This window comes from Nipponia nippon, unplaced genomic scaffold (assembly GCF_047370975.1).
Source record: "Nipponia nippon isolate SJK-2023a ecotype South Korea unplaced genomic scaffold, ASM4737097v1 scaffold_53, whole genome shotgun sequence".
Classification (NCBI taxonomy): Eukaryota; Metazoa; Chordata; class Aves; order Pelecaniformes; family Threskiornithidae; genus Nipponia; species Nipponia nippon.
The window spans coordinates 261312-284797 of record NW_028262373.1 but is presented as its reverse complement, the minus strand read 5'-3'; the positions used below and the strand labels follow the sequence as shown (position 1 = coordinate 284797).

The 23486-nt window shown below is 40.1% G+C and overlaps 1 protein-coding gene and 1 pseudogene across 1 annotated transcript; both read left to right on the top strand.

The window, feature by feature from the left end:
- Positions 1–8217: 8217 nt before the first annotated feature.
- On the top strand, positions 8218–9177 carry LOC104018598 (olfactory receptor 6B1-like; annotated as a pseudogene).
- A 9496-nt stretch (positions 9178–18673) lies between these two features.
- Positions 18674–19642, top strand: LOC104018587 (olfactory receptor 6B1). The gene is given in 1 exon segment (XM_009471742.2): positions 18674–19642. A coding segment is annotated over 1 exon segment (969 nt).
- The last annotated feature ends 3844 nt before the right edge of the window (positions 19643–23486 follow it).

Here is a 23486-nt window from a genome sequence, read left to right as displayed (position 1 = left end):
AACTAAATCAAACAGGCAGACAGCTTGTGCTTATTTTAGTTTTCTCTTAACATCAAGATGGAAAGCTTTATTTTTCTGCCATCCCAGATAATTAACGCGGATCAAGAGAAGAACTGTGGAAGACTTCTTGCCCACCCATAGTACCACGCTGTCCATATCATGGTCAATCCACCTCCCATTAGAGGAAGAAATTTTATCTTTACCTCCCAGAGACAGCAGCTGAAGATACTATCTACAGGTAGAGCAGGGAGAAGAGCCCCCTACCAGATAGCTGCTCTGCTTTGGGAAGCAGGGACAGGGGGGAAGAGAGAGGGCACCATCAAAACTGAGTTGTATGGCTCTTCTGCAATAAAGGCCACTTCTCAATAGCAGGATGAGAAGCTCCCACTGCTGTGGCTTCTGTGGTGGGTGTCATAAGCTAAGATTGAATCTGATGCAGATTGAATGACTGAAAGTTCAAATGGCAGCAATGGGCTGAGTACTGTAGGGAGGAGATGCCATACAAGTCACCCTTTATTACTGCTCTATTCTAGTACAGGCATGTTTGCCTACTGTGTGTTGACAGTTCACCCATACTGACTCATGAACATCACCTGTTCCACATCTGTTAACCCATTCAATTTTGCTGCAGTATTGTCATTATTTTTCATCTCTTTATATTAACTCCTTGCTTTGGGCTAGTTCTGCTACATTGCTTTGACAATCTCTCCCAACCTTCTGAAAGAAACAAGCAAGACATGATTACTCTTTCCCCCATGGGCAGAGTATTTCAGAAAAGTATGTTAGTGTGAATGGTTCACACCAGCTACCCCAAGAACTTGGTTTCAAAGGTCTCTCCCTGGTATGAGCTGAGATTTCGGTCAGGGTGCTGGAGTTCCTTTTACTATTGACAACTCCCACATCATCTTACCTATGGAATTAAATGCAGACCACAGAACTTAGTTCCTCCTGTTAAACACCAGAGGAGGATGACTGGCCATGATGAACCTTGTACAATAACAGATAGTAAAAGCTACCAGATTTGAAGGTGGTGCAGTGTGTGACCAGGAGTACAGATGTCAAGGAGTGAGAGAGTCCTGCAGACAGCAGAAGCTATAACATTAACCTAATCTCATTACCCTTATTTAGTCCATGCCCATTCAGCTCAGTCTTGAGTTTCAGAGCCCAAAATGCACTACAGACTGTTACTGTGAAAAAGGAGACCTGCCACTGCAGGACAGAGAATTTACACAAATATACATGGCCCATACAGAACCCCTGCTAGGTTCTAGAAATGAGTCAAAGGCCACTCTGAGCTTTCTTTTGGTCTGGATGTCATGAGCTAAGCATGCCTGAAGGTGAGCCTGAATCCTGAAGCCAGCTGGCAGTGACTAATGGTAAACATTAAGGTCATCTTATTCCACCACCCTGGTGTGGTCCACCCATATTCAACTCCTTCTTGTGTTACTGAGTTAAATCTAATCTAATGTCCATCATGATGACCAGCATCAAGCCCATGTGACATCCACCCTGGCTCAGTACCTGACCTATCCTGTCATGCTTTTTCTTGTGCCTGGTCTATTCCATCCAAGCTATCCTAGTATGCCAACCTATCCAATCCACCTTAATTTACTAATCCTGCCTGCTCTGTCTGAGTTTATACTGTATCCCAGCACTCATGCTGATCTGATGCCTAAGACTCATTCACTCACACTGCAATAATGATAAAGTCTATTCTGTTCATACAGACACAGTCTATTTTACCATGACCCACTCCCATTAACCCTCTATCCTGGCCAGGTTTAACCTTAGCACAAGGAAGTAATTTGGATGGAGCTCTGATTTTTAAAGATCAGCCAAATTTTCTTACCTTAATATGATGCGGGCTGCTAAGGCAGCACATTTGGTAGTCCTTATTCATAGTTACCAACTCAGTTCTTCTTTCTGCATTGTATGTTCAATCTGGCCCCTGAAGGTGGTGGAAAACTTGTCTCCAGTCTCCAGGTGCATTGGGCAGGGAAATTACACGGAGGGAACAGGCACGGATAAGAGAGATCTTCCAGCCCTTGGATGGGATGTTGCAAGAGACTGGGACTGTAAAACCTGTGGGGGTCTTTGTTCTTCACTGAAAAGTGGGTGTAAGACACTTGCAGTGTAATGCCTCCCGAGGTGTCGAGTTTCACATGTAAAACCGGTTTGGTGGTGGCACAGAGTCTGGCTGAGAAATCAGACAGCAACAAAGGATTAAGTCTTGCAGAGGGGAAATGCTGCAGGAAGAATCTCACGTCACTCCCCTCACCTAGTTCAACACTATTATTTCTTTGCACCGTCCTGGTCTATGCTTTCTAAAGTGATTCAAATGGGTCAGTTCATACTGAGACTGACTCTCTCTAACTCTTATAACTCATTCTGTGGCCTGTTCTGTTCACCTTAAATGATTTGATTACTTTGGCCTAACTAACTATACTAACTCAATTGACCAGAATGCTTCAGCGTCACTTCCCCACTAATCTTTATCAGGAAGGTGTCAGTATCACACAGGTTCCTCTTGTCTGGCCCATCTTCAGTAACTTTTTACTGCCCACTCCTTGGACAATCCAGGCTTGAGTATGGTATTACTTTCTTGCTCTATTTTCAAATCTGGGAAATCACTCTTAAGGAACATGGTTACGATAAAATGCATAACAGCATCAGAAGGCTGGGATTACCAAACCAGATTTGCAGAGCAAAGAGCAACACATTCATAACATATTATGAAAACTCAGACAAACGGACCCTTGTGAGAGACTTTCCCACCCACCTAAACCTTCTTCATAGCCTGGCCTATTCATGTGTCCTGAGTATATGCGTCAGGTCTAGCCATGCTATCTCATGTTCTGACTTGTGCTATTGAGCTGATTGCAGAGGCTGGATTGTCATTCACCAAGAGGCTTATTCCTGGGGCAGAGCATATGGGACTTCTTTCCACAGACTCCTTTCCCTTGTTCCACACCTCACAACTCACTGTAGAACTGGCATCCTGGAACAAATAAAGTGATACACTGTGGGGAGGGTTGATGGACTAGCCTAAAGACCTACAGCCTTTGGGGAAAGATCAGAGAGTGTTTTCTTTGTCTGCGGCAAAATTTCCCATAACTCTTAGAATGACCTAGGTAATTGTGACCCCTTTGTTTTGAAACAGCTGGGTTTGAAAGTGATCATGAAAATGGTTGAGTTTTAAAGTGACCCAGAAAGCAGAGGAAGACTGAATACTTCCATAGACAAGGACAACTGAGTTCTCGCTAATTCCATGTTCTGTCTTGATCCACCTTTGTGCCTTGACAAGTCCATTTTTGACACTGTGCTGTTCCACTTTCATATACCAGTGTTAAGTCTCAATTTCAATTTGATCCTTCAAGTCTAACCTGCCTAGAATAAAGTAAGTCACTATCCTAATCTGGCTTTAATCTTCAGGCTTCACTGTGATCTGTTTCAGCCATGATGTCCCGTACTCTATCTTAATTGGGAAATTTAACCATGGTGCCAAACTGATGTATCTAACACATTGTTCCAATTTCTTCTTATCTTAATAGCCCTATGTTCACCCTCTGTCATGGCTAGGAATTAATCTTCAAGTGAACAGATTTAGCCCTGAAAGATGCAGAAAATTCAAGATACTTATCAACCCACTGACCTCCTCTTGTCCATGTATGTTTATGTCCAGCCCTTATTCACCCATCTTAACTTAGATATATACAGTGCTTCACTTATACTCACACATTAATTTCACTCAGCCCCCACAGATTGCCTTGGGTGGAGACACTCAAACAAAATGACTAACCTCTGCTATTGCATCCCAGCCCATTTGGAGCTGCCATTACCAGTAATAGGCCCCAGGCTTACAAGAATAATATGTATCATGCCTCAGAATTTGTCAGGTCTTGTCTAGATCTGAACTTATTTTTATTTACTTTTAGTTGTATATGTGAAGTTATTTAAGAAACTGGCTGTGCCTGCAACTTGCTTTTAGATCAGAGTTGTCCCAGCTGTAACAGCAGAAATGCTGAATGATCTTGTATTTATGACTAGCCAGAGGTTTTGTCTGTTTTTTTAGAGCAAATTGTCTGGTTATTCATGAACATATTTTTATTATTGTTTTATTTATTTAAGTTTTGCTTAGCTTTGTGCATTTGCATGTTTTCAGTCCAAAAGAAATAAAACCATAACTGGAGGACTATCAGACTGAAGCAATCACATAATTAAGTTTATGAACAAAATAGAAACAAGTGCTAGCAAAAAGGCTGTTTGAACCATAAAATAACCCTGCATGCACACAAAAAAAGGAAGAATAAACCCTCTCACTGGTAACACCATGCTCTTTCTTGAGGATGGAATGAAGGATGGAATAATTCAATGTTCCTTGAGTTAGCTGTTATTTGATTGAAGAGTCAGCAACGTGCCATTGCCACATAGAAGGCTAATGGTATCCTGGGCTGCATTAGGCAAAGTATTGCCAGCGGGTCAAGGGCAGTGATACTTCCCGTCTACTCAGCACTGATCAGGCCACACCTGGAGTACTGTGTCCAGTGCTGGGCTCCCCAGTACAAGAGAGACTTGCACTGTGGTACTTGGCGGTAAAGGGGGGGTCTGTGAGGGGGAAGGGGCTGAGATCACATTCAGACTCACCCCTCTGCCAGAGAGCCAGAGACACCAGGTTTGTTCACCAAAGCAGCAGGAACTTTATTTCAACCACCGTTAATTGAGACTGGGTATCTAAGGATGAAGAAGTCCATCAACTGAAAGTGAGACACCTCCTAACCCCATAAAACTGCTGAGGAGGGGGAGTTGCTCAAGCTCCTGTGGCATGCCCAGGGATTTCTCTCTGGGAGATATTTCTGAGAAGATAGCAAAGGAGAGATGAGGAGACTCTCCTATTGCTTGAAAAACTTCTCTCCCACCCCGGTTTCAGACAATAGCTCACTTGATCGTTTAACACTAATTGTACTACAACTACCCAAGAGGCAAGGAATACTCTGCAGTGAACCTGGCTGGAGTGATTTACAGCTCCCTGAAAACTATAAGAAAAATGGCTTTGGGATTTGTGACGGATATTGATTTTGATTTGTTGAAACAACAAAAGTGACCACTCCAGTGACCAGATTCTTCTGCATATATTGGGCATTCAGGGTGTCTCTGTTGAATGTGCCTTCCCAGAAAACTGGAGCCAGCCAGGGTGTCAGCACCAGTACTTCCTGCCTCCTGCAAGGAGTTTGAGAATGAAGGTAGTCTTTAGATGGCCTATAGAATTCATGAAGATAAACACAAACTTCTTCAGCACAGATGTCTACCTTTGAGTTAATCATCCCAGACTCCCTTTGAAATCACTAAGGGTCAAGAAAGTACTGTCAGTGAAATCTGAGATATGAGTCATCTTATCCTGGAGTAGACACCTAAAATGAGTCAGATGCCTCTAACATACTTGCTTCTCTACAAAGTATCTAACTGCAAAAGAACTGGAGTAAGTTTAGAACCTGTGTTCCCAGTTCAGCCTTTGGTAACAGGAAGGTTATAGCTATAAAAGACCGTATATAGCCATACCTGACCGCTAGCTCCGCTTCACAGAGCCATGTGAATCACCCTTTATGTGATTATGAGCCAGCAGCAGAGTAGAAATGCCCTGAGTTCCAGTCCAATGTCTTATCACATAGACAGCGTTGACTTTGGAGAAAGAAAACCAAGTATCAATAGTTCTACAATAGCTGGTTAGCACATAACAAATAAAAAGCAAACAAGCAAACAAAAAACCCCCAGATGATCAACCTCTTCCACGAGGTTTAGAAAAAGGAGAGGAATTTATTCCCTCTAATTTTGTTCTTAGTTCTCTTGGGCTTTGAAGGACATTATAATGTGTGATATTTTCCATCCTGGGAAATCTTTCACTCAACGGAAGCTGCAGAAAGTCTGCAGGAACTGTATGTGCTCACAGCATTTTACAATCCAGCCTGCTTTCAAACATTCAGAGAAAAACAAAGGGGTAAGGTTCTAGCTAAATGAAAGAGAGAAACAGAAGCATAGATGCTGATCTCTTTTTGGGACAGAGCATTTAATATCTTTTTCTCTAGCTTTGTTAGAGGTCTTTCTTGTTGTCTCATCTCACCAACACTCTGAGAATACTAACATAAGTTGGGAGAGTCTTGGAAATGAGTAGTTTCCAAGAGAACGAAAGTGTGAGAGAGAAGAAAGAAGGGTTGTTTGGGAAGGAAAATGGAAGTGCATATAATAGAACAAAAGATTAGAGAGATGGAACTTTCTTATTGTACTTTATGTGCTTTTAAAAATCTTGTGACCTCCGTTGAGACATGAGGGTGACAATAGCAGCAGCAATAATATATTTCAATGGTTTTTTACATTAATATTACATTTTTTCATTGTTTTTCCCTTTAAATTTAAGCAGTATTCTAGTATGAGTTAAATATAATCTTCCCCTCACCCCCTCTCCGTATTATATGCAATGGTAGTTCTTCTGAAGATAGTGAAGATATTTATGTGGTGAAAACTGGCACTTGTATTCCACTTTCAGTGTACTAGAATATAAAAAAACATTCACCATAATTTTTACCCTGAAAAATTTCACATGACTTTAACAATTCTCAAAATTAAACATGTAAGTGATCTTTATATGTCACCTGAGAGTGATCCATTATTTGAAGGCAGGTACCTGAAATACTCTAATTAATCACCCTTTCTTATTAAATTGGTTTCAGTCAATATTCTAGGGTACTATAAGGTAGTTTGGGAATTTTTAAAGTCTATATTGGAATGTGTAAACATAATTTTTATTTTCTCTTTTTGACATCTTTTTCATTCATGCACTTTTCAGCTATGGTTTGTAGTCTATAGCATGCTGAGATCACACAGGCTAGGTTTTTTTCTTGTACTGCTTAGATCTCCACCAGCTGTACTGGAAAACAAGCTACCTGCCTTACCTGTCAGCATTTGCCACAGCTTAAATTAAACGCCACAAATCTTATGGAGGGTGCCTACACCAAGTTGCTAAAATAGGGTTGAGGAGTCCCACATACAGTACAAGCTAGGAAATGTGAAAGCCACCCTTAGAGATAAAATTATATTCTATATTCTGTCGCTTTATTATTTGGCAGCAGTTACGTACTTCTAATAAAACATGTAAGTTATGTAATTAGACTAATTCTACATGGACAATCCATATGCAAAAAAAACATCAAATTTGAAACAGATATTTTGAAACTCAAAGACAAATAAATAATGAAATCAGTAAAATACATATTTGTTTTTCTGTGGAAATTTTTATAACATTTCATAACATTAATGGTTTTTTTTCTTAATGTTTTATATGAAAAACATTTTGTGAAGGACATCATTCTAGAAAGGCAGTTGATTATTGGATATGACTGTGCAGGAATAGGTCAAAAAAGCTTGTTTGAAACCTTCACTAAGAAGGGGAAAAGAAGAAGAAGAAACATCAAACTTCAGGTATATTGTGATAAATCAAGATTAATTCTATCAGGTAATGCAGAAGAAAAATGATGGATGGGTACTGTAATTACTGTAGTCTAAGACTGTATGAAAGCTGTTGTTTGTGAGAAATGACCTGTTTTAGTCAATCAATCAATATACTAGAAATGAGAGAAATTTTAAGGTGCACAGGCCCTTCCCTATTCTGAAAGAATAAAAATAAATGCATATATCCCATAACCCTAGCAGACTTAATTAAAGTACTACATTTGAGAGAACAAACACTTATTTTCTTTTGCCTATAGCCAAGAGAAAGGGACAGAGAAAGAAAACTCAAGCCAAATTTGCATGTATTCAGCCATTTACCAAGACTGTGCTTTTATCTAGGTATCTTTTGGCATTAGCAACCATCTGGGGGGTAGCTCGGAACTGAGATGAAAAGCACATTTAATAATGTTTCCTCTTCCCTTTTACTGTCTTTTAAGTGAAGATAAGGATAAGAAGGCCTGTGAGGAAATCAGTGAAGCCTAAACATTTTCTCGGAACCAAGATCTGAATCATCAATCCTACAACGCTGTAGAACACAAAAAATTTCAGGAGAAGTTAAATAAAAAAGAATGTCAATTAAATAACTGGTGTGGGATGTCTACTTAAATTAGGTATTTTCAAGTCCAGTATGGAGAGAGTGCTTGGAGGGGATGATATAAGATGTTCCTTATTTCCTTACTTTCTCCTCCTTACATGTCCCAGGTCTTCAAGGTCATCATGATACAGGAAAATGATACCCACATCCATGAGTTCATCCTCTTGGGATTCCCTACCATCATAGAGCTGCAGGCTCTATTGTTCGTAATTTTCCTCATTGTGTATTTGTTGACTGTCCTTGAAAACATAGTCATCATCACTTTAATCAGAAGAAATCACCAAGTCCACAAGCCCATGTACTTTTTCTTAGGCCACCTATCCTTTCTAGAGGCCTAGTACATCTCAGTCACTGTTCCCAAAATGCTGGTCAACTTTCTAGTGAAGAATAAGAGCATCTCCTTCACAGGTTGCATGGCCCAGCTCCACTTCTTCCTTGCCCTGGTCAGTACTGAATGTGTCCTCCTGACTGTCATGGCCTATGACCGTTATGTGGCCATCTGTAACCCCCTGCGCTACCCAGTCATCATGAACCACAGAGTCTGTATGCAGCTGGCCATGGGCTCTTGGCTGGTTGGCTTTCTGACATCGGTGCTAAAGGTTGTCTTTATTTCCCAGCTCTCTTTCTGTGGGCCCAACGTCATCAACCACTTCTACTGTGACATCAGCCCTTTGCTCAACCTCTCTTGCACTGAGCGGTTAGTTGCAGAAATGGTGGACTTTGTCTTTGCCTTGCTTATTCTGTTGATCCCCCTCTCTGTCATCATAATTTCTTACTTGTGCATCATCAGCGCCATTTTGTGCATTCCCATGACCCAGAACAGGAAGAAAGCCTTCTCCACCTGTGTTTCTCACCTGACTGTGGTCACCATCTTCTTCTCAGCCACCCTCTTCATGTATGCCCGACCCACGAGTATTCACTCCTTGGATCTCAACAAACTGGTTTCCATAATTTATACTATAGTCACTCCAATGCTAAATCCATCCATTTACTGCCTGAGGAACCATGAAGTAAAAGACGCTTTATGGAAGGTCTTGTGTGGCATGGATCCTATCTCCAGAGTTTCTGGGTCTGATCACTAATATAATACTTGGAAGATATTCTTCCGCCTGTATTTGTCTGAATCCTATGAATGTCTAATAAGACTTTTACTTTCAAAAAATGAAGATTATGTTTTTGTTTAGACATCAGTGGTTAAGGATTGCTTTTCCTGGGTCCATCCGCATGTTAAGCAAAAATTAATGAATGCTAACACTGTGTGAATGTAAAAGAAGGTGTTTCTACTGAAGACATGACACATCATTCCTGACCAGTAGAGAAAGCAATAAACATTTTTGCCTTCTCTTAATGTATTTTTTTGGTCTGCATCAAAGAACACAATTGCATTCCGACCTTGATCCAGCTTAATGTGAAACTGGGATTCAAAGAACTTGAGGCACCAAATAAATAGATATGTCAACTTTCTTCACAGGGATTAGGATGAGAACTTCAGTATTTCAAATAATATCAGTCATTTTAGATAGCTGTCAGAGGAGAACATGAACCACCACTGAGAAGTTCCTTTTTCTCTCCATTAACTTTAAATAGAACTTTGGGAAGCAGCTTGGATTTACAGAACAAACCTTTACTTTTGGGGAAGAGCGTTAATTTACATAGTTTAATTTCCATTTTAAATGCCAAATGAGCCTCCTGATTTTCAAGTGTAATTTTCCTCTGCTCCTTCTGTATCACATGAGGAGATACAAGCACTAAGAGAAGAATCAATTATCTAAACATAGGCATCTAATAGCATTTCTGATGCCATATGGTATCCGCACAGTTTGGAAATTTGACACAGGACCTATAGGAAACCCAGCCCTCTCTAAAGTAACATTCAGAAGGAGAGGGACAAGAAGAAATTTAAGCAATTCAGCAAAGACAGATACGAAATCCTGCACCTGGGAAAGAATTACCCAACACTTCAGTATAAGTTGGGCACTCACTGACTAGGCAACAGCTCTACCAAAAAGGACCTGGAGGTCCTGGCAGACAAATTAACATGAGCCAGCAGTGTTCCCCCTGCAGTGATGAAGATCAACTGTCTCCTGGGCTATATTAGCACTAATCTACCCAGCAGGCCAAAGGAAATGATCCTTCCCCTCTATTTGTCACCTGCATATATTTGTAAGACTACATCTGCAGTACTATGTTCAGTTTGGGGCCTCCTACTACAAGAAAGACAACATGGACAGAGTCTAGCAGAGGGTTACCAGTAATGATAGAGGGTTTGGACCACATGGCGTATGAAGAGAGACAGATGGAAATAAATTTTTAAGTCTGGAAAAGAGAACGTTAAGAAGGTATTTAGTTGCAGTCTGCCACTACTTGAAGGGTATTACAGAGAAGATAGAGGCAATTCTTAGTTTTGCACACCTGAAAAGACAAAAGGCAACACAAACAAGTTGCAACAAATTAAATTCAGATTAAATAGTACAAAAAAACAAACAAGCAAACAAAATCAGAGCTATTAAGCACTGCAACAGAGTCCCAGAGAGTTTATGAAATCTCAATCCTTTGAGTTTTTCAATGCTTGACTAGACAAGTCCCTGAAAAACCTGACCTGACTGAAATATGCTTTTGACAGCAGAATGAGCTAAAAACTTCCAGAAGTGAAACTCTATCCTTCCAGCCTAAGTTTTTGTATGATTCTTTATTTGGATGTCAGGTGGAAAAGCTTGTGGTGTCTCAAATTGCAATAGAAATTGATGTTTAGGCAATTGAATCTCACTGTAGCTACCTACTGAGTAGGTTTCAACATATGATTGAGCAATACATTCAATACAATTTAGGCTATACGTTCAATGGCTTATAGACACCCATTCAAACTTACGTAGACAAATGGAGCTCACTTCTGTTCTCCACTCAGAAGCGTCTAGTGCCATTTGGCATCATAGAATCATAGACTCATAGAAACGTTTTTTAGGGACCTTTGAATATCACAAAACCACAGAATGGTTGAAGTTCGAAGGGACGTCTGGAGGTCATGTGGTCCCACCCCTATGCTCAAGCAAGGAAAAGCTAGAACTGGTTGACTAGGAACATGTCAACTAGGCCGCACCTCGAGTACTGTGTTCAGTTTTGGGCCCCTCACTACAAGAAGGACATCGAGGTGCTAGAACACGTCCAAAGAAGGGCAACGAAGCTGGTGAAGGGTCTAGAGCACAAGTCTTATGAGGAGCGGCTGAGGGAGCTGGGGTTGTTTAGTCTGGAGAAGAGGAGGCTGAGGGGAGACCATATTGCTCTCTACAACTACCTGAAAGGAGGTTGTAGCGAGGTGGAGGTCGGTCTCTTCTCCCTAGTAACGAGTGATAGGATGAGAGGAAACGGCCTCAAGCTGCACCAAGGAAAGTTTAGGTTGGATATTAGGAAAAACTTCTTCAATGGAAGGGTGGTCAGCATTGGAACAGGCTGCCCAGGGAAGTGGTTGAGTCTCCATCCCTAGAGGTATTTAAAGAATGGATAGATGTGGTGCTCGAGGACATGGTATAGTGATGGACTTGGCAGTGATAGGTTAACGGTTGGACTCAATGATCTTAAGGGTCTTTTCCAACCTTAACAATTGTATGATTCTATGATTCTATGATTCTATGATTCTATGTCCAGACAGCTTTTGAATATCTCCAGGGATGGAGACTCTACAACCTCTCTGGACGACCTGTGCCAGTGCTTGGTCACCCTCTGTGATGGGTGCGCTTGACCCCTAGCCCAGACTAGTGGTGGTTTGGTGCAGGATCTGGAAGAGGTAAAGGCCTGAGCTGTAGCCAGGCCGTGAACTCCTTGTGTTTCAATCTGTTCTCTGAAAACCCAAAAAAGAGCAGAGCGACACAGTGAGCATCAGTGCATATGAGCTTGGAACACTGATCATGTGATTAACACATGAATAACAGGTGGCTTTTCCAAGACTCATTTATCAAGGAACAAAGAAAGTTATGGGTACAAGGAGTCTCCTGCATACCTTTTCCATTGCATGTAATTTGACTACAAGCCAACCACTTTATCCTATAAATATGACAGCCTAAGTGAGCCTTCTTTGAGCTGTCCCTACTAGGCAGTGTGGCTGCATGGCGGTGATCTCCCCTTGAGCTGGGACACCTCTCAAGGCTGCTCCTCGAGGCAGAGAGACCTTTTACCAAAGACAGATCTTTGGTAAGCAACCGATATCATGCATAACCTTGTAGTATGGTAACTTTGATTTTGTCTTGGCACCTTTGATTGCATGCTGAATTGATGCTAATGAAACATTACATAAACTTTGCATGTACAATCCCTTAGACATAAACTGTTGACCAAGTCTGAGACTAAGATTGGACCTAGCCGCACTTAAGCTCCATCAGGAGTTTAGAAAGCAATGGAATCTACTCTGAACCTCATGACTTAATGTGAGGGTCTTCCTTACTTTGCAACTCTGGTCTCTCTGTGAATCATTCTAACTCGAGTGTAACTCAATTTCTGTTTGTATGATTCTTCCACTCAGTAGAGTAGAACAGAGTGAACCTTGCTATCAAACTTTGTTAAGTTGCACTTTTACAACATCATATTAAGGTCACTTTTGCTAATACCTCTGTCGGCAATTCCTTAAGCATTCTAAATCACCCATTTGTGACACCCTCATGGTAAAAAAAGTGTTTCCTCATGTTCAGGGAGAACCTTCTGTGTTTCAGTTTGTTCCCATTGCCTCTTGTCCTGTCAGTGGACACCACAGAAGAGGCTGGCTGCATCTTCTTTATACTCTTCCTTCAGAAACAGCTGTATACATTAATGAGAGCCTTCCCTTCTCCAGGCTGAACAGTCCCAGCTCTCTCAGCCTTTCCTTAGAGTAAAGATGCTGTAGCCTCTTAATAATCTTAGAGGCCCTTCACTGGACTCTTTCCAGTATATCCATGTCACTCTTGGGGAGCCCAAAACTGGGTGCAGTACTCCATGTGTGAGTATATCCATAATTTGACTTTCCTTTTGTAGCACAACTCTCACTATCTCTATACTATGCCAGCTGTGGCTTGCTGTAGCTGAGAACTGAAAACCTTCAAAGACAGAGATACTATAATCCCTCTGGGTAACTTGTTTCAGTACTGTTCTGACCTCCTAGTGAAGAAACTTCTCCTAATGGCCTATTTGCAACTACTGAGTTGCAAGTCATTATCTTTGCCCCTTTTTATAGTATCAGTCATGACCAGGAATTGTTTGTCCCCATTGTCTTTATAACTGTAGGCTTCTGTTTGACCACACCATAGCCTCCTGTGAATCACATTAAACAAGCCTAGCTGTCTCAACTTCTTTTCATAGTACATGTACTCTAGGACACATCTTAACATGTTAGTAGGCCTTAGTAAGAACCGCTCTAGTTTCTCCGCATTTTTCTTGAACTGGAGGACTCCCAAAACTGGACACAATAGTCCAAGTGGAGCCTCACCAGCCCAATAGAAAGGACAACTAACCCTTTTACTCCTGGCAACACTACTCTTCATTCTCCATGCACTGACATTATTCCAAAGATGCCTTCTTCATGAGATGCCCTTAGATGTCTAAGCACGCACATAAGGCTTTGGCCAGCAGTTAGAGGTCAACCAACATACTTTAACATATATGTCAAATGTCTCTAGATTCTAATATATAGGCAAATTAAATCAAACCGTATGTCCTAAAAGCTAAATAACTTCTATAATTCCAACTCTCCTAGGTGCTAATCCTCCACTTAATCTCACTGTATGAATATGATTTTAATCTTATGCTTTTAGCTTAAGACATCTGACTCATAAAAGACCAACTGCAAAGTGGTTTTACAAAGAGCTCACTCCAGGGACTCCTTCCACTTGGCAGTATGGACAAGACCAGATCAGGTTTTGCTCTCTTTGTGATACAAAATCTTGCAACAGTACCTCAGCAGGTCTTTGATCCTCAAGTGCCATTCTGCCATGCCCCAGGATATCTAACATTTAACCTTCTTGCTATTCGGTAAAAATACACTGAGGTGACCTGCAGTACAGTCCCCATATTTTGGGGGGATATATGGAATTGAAAAATTGCCTGACAACCATATTTATTTTAGCAGACATTTACATGAGGCAGATAAATGAAAGAAGTTATTTTAGAATCTCTATAATGAAATGGAATAATTTCATTTAGCTCTAGGGGTGGGTTTAGCTATTACACCTAATCTGTAAATATCTACTTAAGAGTTCAACTATCTCAGCATTGGCAGTTAATATAATCTGAGGTCACTAAAGTAATAAACATACCTTCATGGGTTGACAGATTTGACACAGAACTTACCGGAAACTTATAACTTCTGGAAACCCTAGTGAAAAGTACACAAAATACCACAAAATCTGAAATTAAACACCTCTCTTTAGATAACTGAATCCCCTCCTAAGTGCCTACATTTCCATTAGGGTCATAACACTTAGCTCTAGTTTTTGATTCAGGCGAAAAAGATGGATCCAGTGTCATTCAAACTGTTCAATGGTCTTCCTCATGAATTTCAGCTGCTACTCCAGATGGGAACAGATCTGCTGTAATTCTTGTGTTGTTTCTGTTAGCCTTATTTCAATGTTTCATGTATCTGAGGCCGTTACTGTTGGACTCCCAGATATTAAGGATCTTTTCCAACCTTAATGATTCTATGATTCTATGATTATATGGCATCAGAAGCTCAACAGTACACAGCTGAAAGGAGAAACTAGTCAGAGCAGTCAGTGGACTCTAGAGATCTATTCAGCTGAGTAAATGTAGGTATGGTAAGGTGATCTGTGTAGGTGTCTGAACTCCTAAGTATACACAGAAAGCCTTCTCCATCTGTGTTTCTCACCTGACTGTGGTCACCATCTTCATAACGACCCTCTTCATGTATGCCTGATCCAGGAATATACACTCCATGGATCTCAACAAACGGGTTTCCATAATTTATACAATAGTCACTCCAATGCTAAATCCATCCATTAACCATGAGGAATTAGGAGGCAAAATATACTTTTATGAAAAAGTCTTGCTGACTGCCTCAGATGTGTATGTCTGCAGGTGACATGGTGCCCATCCACAAAGGTCAAATTTGGTGTTATCTTCCAGTATGACAGGGTGAACAACAGTGCTTAGAGATGGGAGTGAGTTGAGCTCTCAGGTGACTTTGACATACCTTAGTTGCGTATTTTAATTGTCAAATCTGGTCTTTGATAAGACTTAAATTTCCTTGAAGTCAAGAGAGGTGGAGCAGCAACAATCTAAGAGTTATTAAACTTCTGCTAAGGATAGGAGTCATATTACCTAATACAGGCATCATAAAATAAGGTAATGGTCTAGATTAATTCTGGTGATATCTGCAGTCATACATACACACACACAAAACCCACCAAATCCCATATTTTTCTATAAACAGTATGAATCTCATTGTCTCAGTAAGCAAAACAGATCTTCACCTCAAATCTGAAGAATATATTCCATAAAATTCTATGGAATTTTAAATGAATCTCAGGAATTTAGATTTTAGTTTTGAGAAAGAATTCTGGGCTGTCTATTAACTCTAGTATAGGTACAGTATTAACTACTGGATGCCTCCAGCTCTCTCCATTGATTATTATATTTTATCCAGACTGCCCTAAGTCTGTTGTCTCCTGGGATCCATCTTTGACATCCATGGTGCATGGCTTTAGCCTGATGACAGGTTACATTCACATTGCATGGCACCCCAGGCTACATGGACTCCTTGTGATTCTAAGGAGTTCATTTTCCTTGGTGTTCAATTTGAAAAACCCAAATAATGACAGACTTGTACTGAACTTTTCTTAGTTATGTTTTTCCACATGATGTTAGGTGTTGTGTATCCTGTGAAGTGGTATGAAGGAATAAAGACTGATGATACAGTGCTTGAGGAATTTGCAGGCCAGAGAAATCTTGCCCATACTATCTATAGCAAACAGTAATTAAAGGAAACTAGCCATGGAGTTACATTTTGATCTGGTCTAAAGGGGAGCTATTTGGCTCTGCTACAGCTAAAAGACAAAGAGGTTATGAACTAACAAAGAATCAGGCTCTTATACAAAGACATTCCCTTACATGGACAGAGATGTCTATTCATATTTTAGGTGTGGCAGGGTAGCCTTCCTTCTCTCCACAGAAAGGTTAAGGTCTTGCCAAAGGTCTTGAGTGAGATCTGCCACACCCATACATGTTTCTGAAATGGCCATAAAACATGAATGTGTAGAAAAATTAATTCCATTTGCAGGGTGATATGCTTTATGAAAACGCAGTTAGTTGATCATAGGCACAGTAACAGATAATTAGTCCAGTACAGATTCATATTATATAGTTATATATATATATTTATATTATATAGTTTTGGCTAGCTTCCTGAGGAACCTCTGTCTGTAGCTTGTTCACAGGAAGAATCATTATTAGCTAACTGAGGAATAGTCACCTCCAGAAAATGTTTCACAGTAGCTAACTTAGGTTATTATTTTGTTTCACAAACCGCAAGTGCTGCAGAGAGAGCCTCAGAAAGCTAGAATTAGTCTTAATGAGTTTCCTTCTTGGGTACCTCAGATATACAAAGGCAAAGTAAACACTGAAATCCCATGAGTAATTACTTATATCTTATGCAGTCTTATACCGAACTGCTTTTTTATGAACAGGTAAGAAGCAATCACATCAGTATGTTTTGCAGAAGTCCCACCACTTGTTTTTTTCAATTAAATCATGAAGAAGGGTTGTCTTCCCTAAACAGCCCATGAATGGGACCACAAGCATTGCTGAAGTGGTGTGAAGGTAAGAAGAGAAGAAAGGTTTTCACTGTTCTTCTTCTTCAGGAAGAAGAATTCCTTCCTTCCCAAGGAGGAATTAATCCACTGGCATTTCAACATCTACAGCATATGTATGAACTACATTGAGCAACACATCTAGGCTTCTGAGCTGCTTGTTGACATGCACTTATAGAGTCAAAGAAGAGAGAAATAGACATGGCTATGGAATGATCCATCTGACCTATTTTAGACCTTTTCCTCTCAATGACAGCAGTATTACCTGGAAATGCCTATATATCTATATTCCCTAGAAGGAAGACAAACTGAGTGTATTGTATATTAGATAACTAAACTGATAGCTATCTAAATTTCAGCAGGTGAATTCCAGCTTCTCAATATAGTCTTCTGACGTTAAGACAGCTCAGGTATTTACTCCAGTTCAAGTGACAGAGAAATGTAAGTATTGTATTTGACTTAGGAGAATCACTATCACTCTCTTGTAATTGATTATTTAGAGATTTGACTGATGTGCAAGATGAACAATTTGAAATTTTAAACACTCAGATATCCACAGTTTTATAGGTAGGACTAATACTGGCCAAGTCAGGAGGTACTGAACACATGTACTATGGAGACAAATTGGTTAATAATGCATTTTGTGCTGACTAAGAAAAAAAGAAAAAAGTTTTGCAGCTTCTCCTTAGACCTGTGTAATTTCTCATGGTAGTAAAAGCTAACAGTAATATGGTTACAAAGTTATATGAGTTTGAACGTTACAAGTCTTCGATCATGGTTTATATTACCACTTCTGAATCTATAAAAGGTTTTAAATGAACAATATCTGGACAGGTGTTCAGTGTCAATGACTTGTTTTATGAAGATGACTGTTCTTCCATCACTGAAAACCTAGTTTATTATATGCTTTTCTCTAATAATTCTGGGGAGGGGGGAATAGGTGGTTTGTTTCTCTGCTTTTAACATGAAATAAAATATTATACTAGTGGAGCTTTAAAACAAGATGAAAATGCATTTCTTTCTTGTCTTCGATTAGATGATGGTAAGGTTAAAGGAGAGAAATGTGCATTTTCCAGTTTGAGAGGGTTTTTTTCTTTTCAGTTTTGACCTGTAGAAATTCAGAATTATATATGAAAACTAGATCATCAAATTTTAAAAAAAGGTGGATAGATAGAGAAATGGAAAAACAGGGAATGGGAGGGGAAGAGACACAGTCAGAGAAATACATTCCTCCAAAATGTAATTCATCTTCCCTGAGAGCTTTATTTAGAATAACACATATTTCTCTCTGGAAATACTTGTTTCACTTAGCGAATATCTTGAGGCTTTCTATGCTGTGAAAATGTAGTGGGGACCAAGCTCTACTCCACAGGCAGCACAGGAATGACTTGGCTTTGCAGAACTAAGTCCAGTTGCCTAAGTCAGATATCCAGTATCCTCTGCAAGTTAAAAAGAACTGGGCATCCAGCTGTTATATGGGCATTCAACACCCATGGATTTCAGTAATAATCTAGGCCACTAATTATGAACCAGATATCAAAATATTGTATTGAATTTGTTCTTATATCTTCAAAATGGTATATGATCTGAATGTAATAATGTTCTTCCTTTTCTCCCTTTCCTCATGTTTTTCCTTTTTTATCATTACCATTATTCCTTTCTTCTTTTCAACTTGCCATTTCTTCTTTTCTTCTGCAGTTCTTCTGAATATTTCTTTTATTTTAAAAATATTCCATATTTTTTCTCTTTTATTGTCTTTATTTTTTCTCTGAAGCTTGATGCTATGCCCTTTGCCATGAAGCAGGAAAACAGCACAAAATTCCAGGAATTTATCCTCTTGGGATTTCCAACTATCATGGAACTTCAGATGTTGCTCTTTGTGATATTCCTGGTGGCCTACGTGCTGACCATCTTGGAAAATATACTCATAATTATCTTGATTAAGATGAACCATCAGCTTCACAAGCCCATGTATTTCTTTCTCAGCAACCTGTCCTTCCTAGAGGCTTGGTACATCTCAGTCACTGTCCCTAAACTGCTGATGAATTTTCTTGTGGAAAGCAAGAATATATCTTTTGGAGGGTGTATGACCCAGCTTTACTTCTTCAGTTCCTTTATCTGTACTGAGTGTGTCCTCCTTGCAGTCATGGCTTATGACCGTTATGTGGCCATCTGCAATCCCCTGCACTATGCTGCCATCATGAACCACCAACTCTGCATGCAACTAGCCACATGCTCCTGGCTCATTGGCTTCTTGGCCTCCATGCTGAAAGTATTTTTCATCTCTCAGCTGTCTTTTTGTGGCTCCAATGTCATCAACCACTTCTTCTGTGACATCAGCCCCTTGCTGAACATATCATGTGCTGACATGACAATGGCTGAAATGGTGGATTTCACCCTGGCCTTGCTTATCTTGCTGGTTCCTGTCTCTGTCACGATTATCTCCTATATATGCATCATCAGCACCATCCTACGTATCCCCACAGCCCAGGGCAGGAAGAAAGCCTTCTCCACCTGTGTTTCTCACCTCACTGTAGTCATTGTCTTCTTTTCAGCCACTCTGTTCATGTATGCCCGGCCCAAGAGAATCCACCCTTTTGACTTAAACAAGCTGGTGTCAGTTGTGTACACAATTGTAACTCCTATGCTCAATCCCTTCATTTACTGTCTGAGGAACCAGGAGGTTAAAGGGGCTTTCAAAAAAACCTTCAGTGTTAGATAGACTGCCCCCAAGGTCTCTCAATCCATTGCTGCCCACCTTTAACATAGTTCCTTATAGACGAACTGTAAGTGTGAGAGTTAGAAGGAAAGCTTTTACGATTTAGGTTGTACTTAGTCTGAACTGGAATCATCATAATGCTGGTAACTCAAGAAACTGAGGTATACATATGACCACTTATCCTCAACAAGAAATCACCTTTCTACCTATTACTTTCAAATGATCTTTCTTCTCTGATGAAGACATGCACAATGAAGTTACTGGTTTGACTCACAGGCACTTCAGGGAACAAAAAGGCATGTCTAAGGATATCATACATCAATGGCTTTGAGAACACAATTTAAATGTTCTGTTAATAGCATGTGATCCGATTCCAGGCAATATCTGACAGCTAAGGTGAGATGCATGTGCCCAACTATAGAAATATGCCGAATGTTTTAAAGACCTTGGGTATTCTGCTCGATCCACAAATGTGATGTGACAAGGAAGGTTCTCTTCTGCAGTTCCTGTATCATATCTGCCTATCCAAAAGGAGAGGTCTCAGGCACTCCACAATATTACATATTCTACAAGAAGCCTGTACTTAGGAACATGAACCAGTCCTCCTGGAAGAGAGTAACGAGCAGAAGGAAAGCAAGTGTTCACAGTGGAATGAGAGAAGCCCAACTTCTTAAGGAAGGTTGAAATAAATACTCTAAATAAATTGTAGTCACTGGTCACTGTAAATAAAATAACTTTTTTTTTCCATTTTGTAGGACATTTTCATTACTTTCTGTTCTTATAAATTCTGCTGAAGTCATTATGTGTGTTTGAATATGAATGAACATACAGTTGTTTGGGAATTTTGTGTTTTAGGAGTTGGTGGCTGCATCTCTGTTGCCTTTGTCAACATCTGCACCACTAACTTAATTTACTCTAGGGAGCAATCAGTGGCCGTTTTGCTAAACATATCACAGTGTCAGATGCTGCTAAGGTTCATGGCTAGGCCCCTTTTGACCAAGCTGGTCATGCCAATGAGCAATCCCTTGACTGCAACCTACTCCAAAGGCTTTTGCACCTGTTCACCCAGGCCTTCTGCCAGTGTGTTGTGTGTGCTTTTCACTGCCACTTCTCTGTTCCACAACAGCAATGTGATCTTCCCAGTTTCCCTCATGGATCTTACTATACACTGCTTTTACGGGCTCCTTTTTTAGAGTATTTATTTATTTACTTGTTCATTTATTTATTTAGAATGACACTGTGGTCAAAACACTTCAGATGCAACTACATTGATGTCTCATTCAGTTACAAGCAAGATTCCTGCATTTCCAAACATGATGTCTTGGGATGTTCTTGCCTTCCTGTGGCCCTTCACTGGGCTGGAAATACTGTAATATTTTTAAAAGTTAATCTAAAATTTCACATTTTTTGTAATACAACCAAGAATTACCTTACAGCCTGTGATGTTTATGCTTCTACATGATACTGAGTTTCTATGCTGCATGTAATGGATGGAGAGCAGACAAAATGAGGTAAGTAAAGATGCCAAGACTGGTGCAACAGTTTTGGAGTGTTGGGCCATGTGGATAGACCAAAAGGGAGGAGATGTTTCATTTTTGCATCCAAGTCAAATGGGCTCTAAACTGATTGGAACCACAGTACCACTGCTAGGTTTTGTTTCAGGAAAGAATCAGTTTTTCCATTGCAGGCAAATCCTAACCTACATTCACTAAATAGTCAATATAGACATTATACAGAGACAGACAGACCAATAGCACTTCATAGTGAAACACAGAGAGATCCATAATAACAATGCAGACTCAACACAGTATGGGCTCAGTATGGGCTCAGTTCAGAACCATTATCTGATTCCTGATTGCCAAGCTGTGTTTAATAAATATGAAAATGACACTTGGAGGACAAGTTCAACTTCATGCTTACCTTTAAATATGCAGATAAATAATAGGGCTATCTATGCTGGACACTGAATAGGTCTCTAAACAATATGAAACTAGTGTCTAGAGATCTGTTGAGATGATTCAGTATAAAGGCAGGATCCAGTTTCCTAAACATAGCCATCTGGAGCCATTTCAGTAGAATTTGTGTATCTCGCCTTGGCCACAGTTTACAGAGACTGTATTGCCCATAGCTTCATTGACTATAATCACCTCCTAGGTACTTAAGATGGGAATTTACTCTAAAGGAGTGATCCACTACGAGCCATGTGGATATATAACATTCTAGTCCGTTAGTTCAGGGGAATAGAGATTAATCCCCAAGACAGGTCACAAAGTGCTTAAGAAGCATTATAAGCATTATAATGCTTATATATTAATGATTTATAATGCTTATAAAGCTTATTATGTCAAGTAACTTTGGCTTGTTCCTGTATCACACATACCTTAAGAACGTAAACTCATTTGTAGGCTCCCTTTTGGAACTAAGTAATTCTCTCTCAGCCAAAACTCATTAGGGTCTGCCCTGCATAGAACAGATAAAACTATTTTAATTTTGGCTCCTTCCTCTGTGGAACAACTGTGGAGTTTTTCAAAAGTTTCTGGGTATGACATGCTCTCAATTTCATACCATGAAACACCATTCTGGAAGGCTGCAGTAAAGCCTTCATATTTTTTTGAACACTTTGAACTAAGCACATTCAGGCAAAATGTAAAAATATTACTATCTTCAGAGTTCAGAGAAGAACAGTGGCTTCTTCTCAGAGGGATTTAGATCTACACCTAGCTACCCAAACTGTACTTATTCCTTTACTGATACCCTCCCTAATCCCCTGTGTTATTGCTTACTTGCCCTAATTTGCATTGGTTATACTAATTTATTCTCAAAATTTCCCAGCATACCTTCTGCCATTCCTCGTCCACTTCACAGGTAAGAGTCAAGCATGTCTGCATGTGTATGTGAATGTTTGCTAACTTCAGAATCACGGAATCATAAAACAATTTAGGTTCAAAAGGACCTCTGGAATCCTAACATCTTTTTCAAAGGAGGGCGATTTTTGAAGATCATTCAGCTTATTCAGTGTCATATGAGGTTTAATTTTTATTATCTCCAAGGAGATGAATATCTCATTGGGGATTCCACCACCAATCTGGGCCCAAGTTCCATCCTTACTGTGAAAAGAGAATTTCCTTATATCTAATTCCTGTTTCCCATGTTCCATCTTGTTCTTTATTGCCTCTAGTCCTGCCACTGAGTACCTCCAAGAAGAGGCTGTCTCCAACTTCCATACCCCTGCCCTCTCCTCCCAACTAGGGATCTGTAGACAATGAGAATTCCCTGGGACTTGACTTCTTAAGGATAAACAAGCCCTGCTCTCTCAGCCTCTCCCTGTATGTCTTGTTCTCCAGACCCTTAGCCAGCTTGGTAGTCCTTCACTAGACTCACTCTGCTCCATGTGTCACTGTCTTTTTTATCCTGGGGAAACTTAGACTGGACACAATACTGAAGACTGAGGTCTTATAAGTGTTTAATATAGAAGAAGAATCTCTTCCACCATCCCACTTGTTACAGTCTTAGAAATATAGCCCATGATGTCATTGGTTGCTTTTGCTGCTAGGGCACACTACTGACTCCTGTTCAGTTTGCTGTCAACCAGGATCCCCAGATGCTTTTCTGTAAGGTTGATTCATAGGCAGTCAGGCACCAGCCTGTCTTGTTGCAGGAAGTTTTTTTTTGTCCAGACGTAGGACGTTGCGTTTTTGTTTGCCGAACTTCCTGAGGTTCCTGTCAGCCCATTTCCCCAGCCTGTTGAAGTCCCTCTGAATAGCAGCTGTGCCATGCAACATATCCAAAACTCTCCTGATTTTATATAACCTGTGAACTAGCTGAGGGTTCATTGCATGCAATTGTCCAGGTTTTCAGTGAAAACACTAAAGTTTCAGTCAAAGGATCA